Source organism: Harmonia axyridis, chromosome 6, assembly GCF_914767665.1.
Source record: "Harmonia axyridis chromosome 6, icHarAxyr1.1, whole genome shotgun sequence".
NCBI classification, from domain to species: domain Eukaryota; kingdom Metazoa; phylum Arthropoda; class Insecta; order Coleoptera; family Coccinellidae; genus Harmonia; species Harmonia axyridis.
Window position 1 is genome coordinate 3,989,289 of NC_059506.1, and position 10,069 is coordinate 3,999,357.

The 10,069-nt window shown below is 35.5% G+C and overlaps 1 protein-coding gene and 1 long non-coding RNA gene across 2 annotated transcripts; one reads left to right on the plus strand and one right to left on the minus strand.

Moving 5' to 3' along the window:
* The first annotated feature begins 2,122 nt into the window (after positions 1-2,122).
* LOC123682420 lies at positions 2,123-7,284 on the plus strand. The gene is made up of 2 exons (XM_045621021.1): positions 2,123-2,915; positions 3,476-7,284. The coding sequence occupies exons 1-2, from the start codon at positions 2,123-2,125 to the stop codon at positions 7,282-7,284; spliced, it is 4,602 nt and encodes a 1,533-aa protein (XP_045476977.1).
* A 788-nt stretch (positions 7,285-8,072) lies between these two features.
* On the minus strand, positions 8,073-9,202 carry LOC123683191. Its single transcript, XR_006747950.1, has 3 exons — positions 9,130-9,202; positions 8,472-8,555; positions 8,073-8,193 (listed from the first exon to the last, which is right to left on the minus strand). It is a non-coding gene; the product is annotated as an uncharacterized LOC123683191 (long non-coding RNA).
* Between the last annotated feature and the right edge of the window lie 867 nt (positions 9,203-10,069).

Below are 10,069 nucleotides of genomic sequence, written 5' to 3' on the forward strand. Positions count from 1 at the left end.
TAAGTCGTTTTTACTCTTTCCTTGTGATAAACAGATGCTCCTTCCTCCTTCACTTGAAATAGTTGAGTCATTTTATTTGAATTATTCTAGTAGAAACTACATTGTGTGATATATTGAATAAATATACTAAATGCAGCAAATTACATCAAAAAAGAAGGTAAACGTAAAATAGCTTCAGGAATAAAAAATATTTAGCTAATAGGCAAATAGTCAATCAAGAACAAAAAGTTGTTGATTTCAGAAAAAATATGGGGTAAATAATACAATAGATGTTTTGTCCTAGGCAAACCAATTAGCAGCGAAAATAATATATTGCATCAAATGAAAACAAGATCTTTTGTTTAGGTCAATCGTTATGCCACATTTAGATTTTTGTACGTCTCTCTTATTTAATTTGAAATCGAATGTCATCACTAGACTACAAAGAGTCCAGAATTGAGGCATGAGAATGGTTCTCAGATGTGGTAGAAGAACACCAATCAGCTCAATGTTAGAAGCACTAAATTTGATGACCGTCAGACAAAGAATATATTTCACAACGTTAGATTTCCTATACAAAATTGATGAATGTAACTAGATTATTTATTTGTCTGAGAAAATTAGATATGTTTCTGAGGTTCCTCAGTATGATACCAGAAATCAAAATAGTTTTTTTGTTGATACATTCACCACTGAGTTGACAATGGGTTCCACTCTGATTAGAGGTTTGATATGTCATAATAAATTGCCTTATATGTTAAAGAACTGCAACAAATATGTAACCTTCAGGAAATTGTTGATATCTTATGTTAAGGAGCAGTATTTTTGAGAAATGTTTGTTAATTTTATTATGAAGTTATAAACTAGTAATTTTTACTAAATAAAGAAATATCATTACATTATTATCTGACAATTGCTTTTTCTGCATAATTATTTCCATCTCCACGGTATTCGAAGACAAGGAACTGGCAGACGCTGAATGTGAGGTTTGCTTACCTTTTTTTATCGGATTTTTTTGTGGATTCCAACTCCCGTATCCTCTGTTGAAGCAAAAAATTATTCTCCATGAGAAATGTATTTTTGCTCTTTACTTCCTCCAATAATGAATTTAGTAATTTAATCTGCATTTCATGAAAGAGATTCACAGAAATTGCATCAGCGGAAATCTACTGACACCCATCGAAAAATTGCTGCTCTTTCCGAATATTTCCATCAAATTTCAATATTACACTATAGTGTAATGTTGAAGAGTGTTGAATCTCATTCTTTGAAAAGTCCCATATTATGATACGGACCCGATTTTTTCAATAAGTTTTAATATCAATCGAAGGATCTACTAAAGCGAATTGTGCGTTCCAAATATCAATCGATAATACTGGGTGATACAAAAGTTATAAGGAATTGAAAAAATTGATGAATTCAGAAAGCACCCTGTATCTCGACTATGAGGAAGATGAGACCAATCATATATAGGTTTTTTGGACTCGTCTGAGGCAGCTCTACCTCAGGTTCACGAATTTACCAATGAAACACCCTATATAGGAACTGTTAGAGCCCATTCATTCTACATCGCAACAACGCTGACCCAAGCGAGACGTCGATGCTAGCGAGGAGACGAGAGGAGGGAAGAAAGCATGCATCGACAAGAACCGCGGCTATTAAGGCATTCGTCTAATATACTCTCTAACGTAAACATGTACACAGCTTTCACGTTAAAATAAACGTAATTATTCCATATTTGTTTTTTTTAATAATACAAATAATTCAGAAAAAGTGGTGTTGTATTCACATATATAACACACACAAAAACATATGGTCCTTCGAGCCGGATGACATTTCCATTGAAAACAGTGGAAATTTGTTGAAAACACCTGCACCTGATACATCGTAAGATCCTGTTCAGCCGCTGCGGCCATCTTCACAGTCAAGACACTTGATCAACCCCTCGACCGGAGGCAGCTACATATACTTTCGCTTCGACATCGTCTACAACAGAAGTCGTTCACACAACTGGTTGAAATTCTTGGAAAAAAGGTCAGTGCGCAATCCTTTTCTATACCAATCCTTTGAAAATACAAGCAGGATTTCATTTGACTCTTTGTTGTGCACATTTTAATTATCGCTTTACAATTCTCAATTTACTATGTCAAACCCTAAACAAAAGAGAACAGCCGCTAAAGGCGCCCTTACACGTTTCACCACTTACTTCAATAACATTAAATCGCTCACACCCGATCAAATAAATATCTGTGAACTGCAAATCAGGTTAAATGCAGCTGAAAAGTTGATACATGATTTCAATAATGCTCAGTCGGAAATAGAATCCGCGGATCAACAATATGACGATAACATAGATACATTACACGCTACAGAACGTGAAACTTTCGAAAATCTCTTTTATACAGTCACAGCAAATGCTACGAAATTCATATTTGATTGCAATAACGATCAAAATTCAGCTAAGGCGTGTACCTCCAATCAAATTTCTACCAACGACATAAAATTACCTTCACTCAATTTACCTAACTTTGATGGAGCATACGACCAATGGCTTTTTTTTCGGGATACTTTTATTTCAATAATTCACCAGAACTCTTCCTTGTCAAACATTCAAAAATTTCATTATTTGCGCCTTTCTTTGAAGGGTACTGCCGCAGAAACGATCAAAGCCTTAGAAATATCTGCTAATAACTATGATGTTGCCTGGAAACTCATCACTGAACGTTTTGAGAACAAACAGATTTTAGTAAATAATCACATAAAGCATCTTTTCAATTTGCCTAACATTTTGAGAGAATCTAATCAAGGGCTTAGACAACTTTTAGATGGATTGCAAAAACACTTAAGAGCACTTGAAGCACTTAAACTTCCCATTGATAAATGGGATGCATTAATAATTTACCTAATATCGACAAAATTAGATCACGCTTCCAGGCGTGAATGGGAGCTATACAACAATTCGCCAAACTTACCGTCACTCAGTGAATTCATTGATTTCCTAAAGGGTCGCTGTAGATTTTTGGAATCTCTTGAGTTGAATAATGAAAATATGCAGCATAAGGTCCATAATAAACAACACACTAATATGAACGTAAAAACATCCAGATCGTTTGTGACCACTCATAATCATTCCTGTTCATTTTGCAAAATGATCACCTAATTTACGCTTGTCCCGAATTCTTGAAATTAGAATCCACTTCGAGATTGAATGAGACCAAACGATTGAGATTGTGTGTAAATTGTCTACGAGTGGGGCATTTAACAAGAGAGTGCAGATCTGCTGGTTGTCGAAAATGCAACAAACCTCACCACACTCTTCTTCACTTTAACAATAGAGCAGACACTTCAACATCATCTGCATCTACACAACGCTCTTCCAATTCTGAAATTCAATCTACTGCATCTAGTTCACAACAAAATACTTCCGTGAATAACTCTGAAATAGCTCTCACATCCACGAATACCTATATGAAACCCATTGTTCTACTTTCCACAGCACTTGTCGAAATCTTAGACAAACATGGTAATCCACATGACTGCAAGGTTCTGCTCGACTCTGGATCACAGAGTAACTTTATATCCGAAAGAATATGCAAAATACTAGGTTTACAAATGAATAAAATTAATTTCTCTATCTCTGGAATCAACCAAGTCAAGTCCAACATCAACTACACGACATTTGCAAACATTCACTCCAAAACAAACGATTATCAAACAACACTACCATGCTTCGTTCTCTCAAATATTGCTGGTAATTTGCCTTCCTTCACATTCAATAAAAATATTGTGAAACTCCCGCAAAATATTACTTTAGCTGATCCAAATTTCCATGAATCCACCCCTGTTGATTTACTAATAGGAGCTGAAATCTTCTGGGAACTTGTCAGTATTGGTCAAATAAAACTTGGCAAAGGCCAACCAATTCTCCAAAAAACCAAACTAGGTTGGATTCTTTCGGGACCAATTCAAACGAAAAAGCAAACAAATCCTGAATATCAGTGTAACCTCAGTATTAATACCCTCGAATTGAACGAACAACTCTGCAAGTTTTGGGAGATTGAACAATGTCCGGAAGTGAAGTACGTTTCCGAAGAGGAGAATGCTTGCGAAACTCACTTTAAACAAAACATAACTCACAGACCTGATGGACATTTTTCAGTATCTCTTCCCCTAAAAGAATCACCTGTAAAACTGGGCGATTCAAAGACATCTTCTACCAACAGATTTCTTGCCCTGCAACGAAAACTACTTAAAAATCCAGAATTACAGGCCCAATATCATGATTTTATCAAAGAATATCTTACATTGAATCACATGTCTCTAACTGATAATCAAACGGACGAATCTGGTTTTTTCCTTCCCCACCATTGTGTCCTGAAAGACACCAGCTCTACCACAAAGCTACGTGTTGTCTTCGATGGCAGTGCAAAATCCTCTTCTGGTCTGTCCCTCAATGACATTTTGATGGTAGGTCCAACCATACAGGACGACTTATTCTCAATAGTTCTACGATTCAGAAGACATAAATTCGTTCTTAGTGCCGACATAACCAAGATGTATCGGCAGGTCTACATCAACCCCGAACATCGTTTTCTGCAAAAAATTCTTTGGCGTTTCAATCCAAATGAGAAAATCTCAACCTTCACTCTCAACACTGCTACTTACGGAACTGCCTGTGCAGCTTTCCTGTCTATTCGATGCCTACATGAAGTGGCGTATCTTCATCAAGTTGAATTTCCGAAAATTGCTTCAATCATACTGCAGGATTTTTATGTAGATGATCTACTTACTGGAAGTGATTCACTCGAAGAACTTCTTTACATAAAACGAATTTTATCCAATCTTCTTGAACAGCACGGTTTTACATTGAGAAAATGGGTATCAAACTTTCAAGAAATACAATCACAAGAAGACTTTCTACTCACCATCGGCAGTAGAGAACAAAATAAAACCTTAGGCTTACTATGGAACTCTTCCTCTGATGTTTTAACCTATACTATCTCCAGTAATAATTTTACCGAAAAAATCACAAAACGTCAAATACTGTCATCCATTTGCCAAATTTTCGACCCACTCGGGCTTCTCTCACCTGCTACTATTGTTGCCAAGATCATCTTGCAACAACTGTGGAAATTGAACATCTCTTGGGATGAAAGCATTCCCATGGATCTACATTCGAAATGGCTATCTTATCGTTCACATCTCAACAAACTGAATGAGATTAAATTCCCTCGACATATTCAATGCAGCGATTCTACTTCTATAGAACTACACGGTTTCTGTGACGCCTCAGAAGCTGCATATGGGGCATGTGTATTCATTCGTTCTATTGATGCTTTCGGCAATTATACTTGCAACATTCTTTGTGCAAAAACTAGAGTTGCACCTTTAAAACAAATCACAATACCCAAACTGGAGCTTTGTGGAGCCACACTGTTGTCTGATCTCATGAACAAGGTGAAGGACTCAATCAAAATATCATTCAATAAAACATACTATTGGAGCGACTCCACAATCGTATTAGCTTGGATAAGATCTTCTCCGAGTTTATTGAAAACCTTTGTTGCCAACAGAGTAGCTCAAATTCAGAATTTAACCGATCCCGATTGTTGGAATTACATAAACACCTCAGAAAATCCCGCAGACTTACTGTCACGAGGAGTACCCCCTACAAAACTCATTAATTCCAGTCTTTGGTTCCATGGTCCCAAGTGGCTTGTCCACTCGGACAGCGATTGGCCAATGAATGAACTTTCAATCCCTACACCAAATGATCTTCCCGAAATGAAACATATAAAAACTTTTCTCAGTATCGATCAAAACTTCCTGGAAAATATCGGCAGATTTTCATCCTTCTTGAAATTACAAAGGACATTCGCCTGGATAGTTCGTTTTAAAAATAACCTCAAGACTGAACCCAATTCCAGAAAACTTGGTGTTTTAATGCCTTCAGAACTCCAAGAATCCTTGAATCTATTGATACGCATTGTCCAAAGGCACGCTTTCCCTCAAGATCATAATGCTCTTTCCAAGGGACACAACGTCAATTACAAAGGTAATCTCGCAAGTCTGAACCCATTCTTGGACAGTGAACAAATCATCAGAGTTGGTGGTAGAATACAAAATTCGGACTTCCCCTTCCGCAAAAAACACCTAGCCGTGCTACCAGCCAACAATCATTTCACGACTCTTTTAGCTCGACATGAACATATTCGCCTATTGCATGCCGGTCCACAGCTATTATTAGCATCTCTAAGAGAAAGATACTGGCCAATCTCTGGTCGAAATCTCGTAAGGAAGGTCGTACACGAATGTACACGATGTTTTCGCTTCCAAGCGAAACCCGAACAATATCTTATGGGTAATCTTCCCAAAGAACGAGTTTCGCCATCGCGTCCATTCTCGATATCTGGCATTGACTATGCAGGTCCATTTTCAATCAGAGACAGAAAAACAAAAAATTATAAAACTACGAAGGCTTATATAGCTCTTTTTGTATGTCTCAGTGTTAAGGCAATTCATCTAGAGGTTGTGAGTGATCTAACCTCCGAATGTTTTTTAGCTGCTTTGAGGAGATTTTTTGCGAGACGTGGAAAATCGGCTACCTTATTTTCAGATAATGGCACTACATTTGTAGGGGCGAATAATGAAATAAAAAACTTCTTTAAACATAATAGTGAAATCATTGCAAACAATTTAACCTCTGAAGGAATTTGCTGGAACTTCATTCCGGCAAAGGCACCCCACTTTGGTGGTATTTGGGAGGCTGGTGTAAAATCAGTGAAACATCATCTATATAGGGTGATGGGAGATTCAAAATTAACCTACGAAGAATTTTCTACGGTATTATGTCAAATAGAATCTTGCTTGAATTCCCGCCCACTTTATCCTCTTTCTAATGACCCAAATGATACATTACCTCTCACCCCTGCGCATTTCTTAATTGGTGGATCTTTAAACACCATACCTGACCACAATTTGCTAGATACGAAAATGAATCGTCTCTCACGATTCCAAAGATGCCAGCAAATTCTGCAACACTTCTGGACCAAATGGAAAAATGAATACATATCCAGCTTGCAACAGCGTACGAAATGGAAGGAGCGCTGCAATGATTTGCTGAAGATTGGTGTTCTCGTACTGTGCAAGGAAGATGGGCTTCCCCCTCTAAAATGGAGAATTGGGAGAGTCATCGAGATCCATCCGGGAAAAGACAACATCGTCCGAGCCGTCACCATCAAAACCGCCACTGGTATCTTCAAACGACCAGCGGTGAAACTGTGTGTCCTACCAAATCAAGAATAGCCTTATTTAAAGCCTGGAGGCTTTCAAGGGGGGCGGTATATGTTAGAGCCCATTCATTCTACATCGCAACAACGCTGACCCAAGCGAGACGTCGATGCTAGCGAGGAGACGAGAGGAGGGAAGAAAGCATGCATCGACAAGAACCGCGCTATTAAGGCATTCGTCTAATATACTCTCTAACGTAAACATGTACACAGCTTTCACGTTGAAATAAACGTAATTATTCCATATTTGTTTTTTTTAATAATACAAATAATTCAGAAAAAGTGGTGTTGTATTCACATATATAACACACACAAAAACAGGAACAAACCAATAACTCTCTACTGAAATATTCAGAAAGAGTTGAGATGATTCATGCATACCTCTAAGCTGTTCGTTATGCAAAATTATTTATTCATTTATGATTCCAAAGAAAATTGAACAATTCTACGGTCATATAAAAAGAGTTTCTGTTAGGTCCTCAAGTTATTCTTCAGATTGATCTTATGGTTCAATCGTGATTGTCAATATGAAACGCAATTCGTTGTTGTGAACTGAATCAATAAGTTTTGGTTCGCACAACAATTTTGAATTATATTAGGGAGCTGAAAGTGTCAATAAATATCAGCATTTATTGTTATTCAATATCAGTGAAGAATTTTCTCCAGCAGGGTCAGGTAAGAACATAACATAGACAGGCTTTCTACGTTTTTCTGGAATGATTCGTATGGAAATTATTCAAATGAATTGTGCCTGCAATCCTGCACTTTGAGGTTATAAGGAGCAATAAAATAATAAAAAACTCATTAAAAATTCATCATTTTATTTCTATTTTTTCCTGTTTGAATTCATTATCCTGCATTGAAGACACTTTCACTAATAGGGTTCCCTATCCACTGATGAAGTGGGATCTCTCTCTTTTTGGACCTACGAAAATTCAACTATCAACACATGCATTCTGCTACGATAGTAAATGAAAGATTAATTCATCGTTCAAAAATAAAATATTCGACCTAATTTCTGGCGAAAAAAATGCTATATCTTGAATATAATCCAAAGAAATGGTTTTCAAAGTGGTTTAAATCAATTGAGTATTGAGAATGAATTTGATGAATTCAGATTTTATAGGTATGATTCTTCCTTGTACCATCTATATTTTAGGTGCAGAGACTATGAGAAAAATCAAAAACATTTATCATTTATACCTTTACGATTGAGTCGACAACTTTAACTTTTTTTCCTTGGTTGTCTCTGACTTCCGAAGTTGTAGATTGGGAGGTAACAGTATTCTGCAATAGAAAAAATAATAATATAGAATTAATTTTTCTGAAATTATAAAGTTTGTAAGTTTTCATTGTGAATTTTAGTTCTGACAAAAACATCAATTTGAATGTAGGTACGGATAAATTGAAGGATATATCCAATTGGTGTCTTTGAGGAACAAGGAATACCAAGATCCTGTTTCAATCTGAATGAAAATTTGTAAATACATCAAGTGTAAGGGACTTATATCCTTTTGTGTTCTTTATTCACGTTGTGATCCTTATAAAAAATTTTCAAATTTCCTCTTTTTTGTGCTGAGTGACCCACATTTATAGGTTTTGTGTGGTTTTTCGGTTATGATATGAGATATGACGTGCTTCCTTTTGAGCGCTCGATCTTTGAACCGCTCGCTCTATCATTTAGTCTCAATGTCTATAATTTTTCAATTTTGAGCAACGAATGGTCTCAGACTCAATGATTACAAAAACGTCCCTAACCTTTTTCTTTGGGTGCCTCCTTCATTATATACATAATATCTTTTACTAAATAAATGATTGAAAGTTAATATCAATATAAAATATTTTCAAAAAACAAACTTACTACTGCCACTAAAACAAGCAATAATATCACAAATGCTGTTGGCTTCATTTTGACTTTCGAATAATCACCCTTGAGATTCGATTTCTTAAATACTCAAATCATTCGAAACAAAATTAGAAATTCGATATAAAATGCAAATATATTATCAAAACGTGATTGTTACAATGATTGTATTCGCGATTAAAAAATGATAGGTATTCTTTTCAGGTTTTATTGAATTTTTAACATTTATTATTCACACAAACATCAGTCATCGAAGGAAAAAAAACGAAGATTATATACAATTTTTTTAATTCAGTTCTTACATTTGATATTTTCATTTATATTTTATATTTAGATGCTCCATTGCTCATTAATTGCGTTGTTTAAAATTTCGTATTTACTCTTTCTAATTCCAATAATTTATATTTCCAGTTATTTTCACCTGAAGAAGTAGTTTTCAAACAGTAATAGAATAAAAGCAATGTTATTCGTTCAAGTAACCTCAATAGAAAAGTTTTGAACATTTGAAAACATATTGTGAAAGTCTGAATGAATCTATTGAAATACTGAAACACTTATGGATATTGGAGAAGTGGTCCAATAGATAGATATATGTCAATTAGGAAAATTTCATACAAGATAAAAGAATTAAAAAAAACTTCTACAATTAAAAAAAACTTCACAAATAAACATGAGTACCCCACTGTTGAAACAATAAAATGTGCTAGAATGCAAACAAAATATCCACAACACGACATGAAATCCAATGCAACCAGTGAGACACAGCATAATATGTTGTTATCCGGCATCATTAGATGTTATCAATTTGTGTACGATCTTCCTATCTAGATCAAGCATATATAAATAATCATCATGACTCATGAAAATTCATTAGATATACACCAAATCCTGTGAAACTTGATTCATTATATAGCAGATCCAACCAATTATTAGTTTT

Bases quoted from the DNA above. Each gene is read 5' to 3' on its own strand.
- LOC123682420 (XM_045621021.1), top strand. From the start codon at position 2,123: ATGTCAAACCCTAAACAAAAGAGAACAGCCGCTAAAGGCGCCCTTACA. The intron at 2,916-3,475 runs GTGAATGGGAGC...TACTTTCCACAG, and splicing joins ATTAGATCACGCTTCCAGGC to CACTTGTCGAAATCTTAGAC.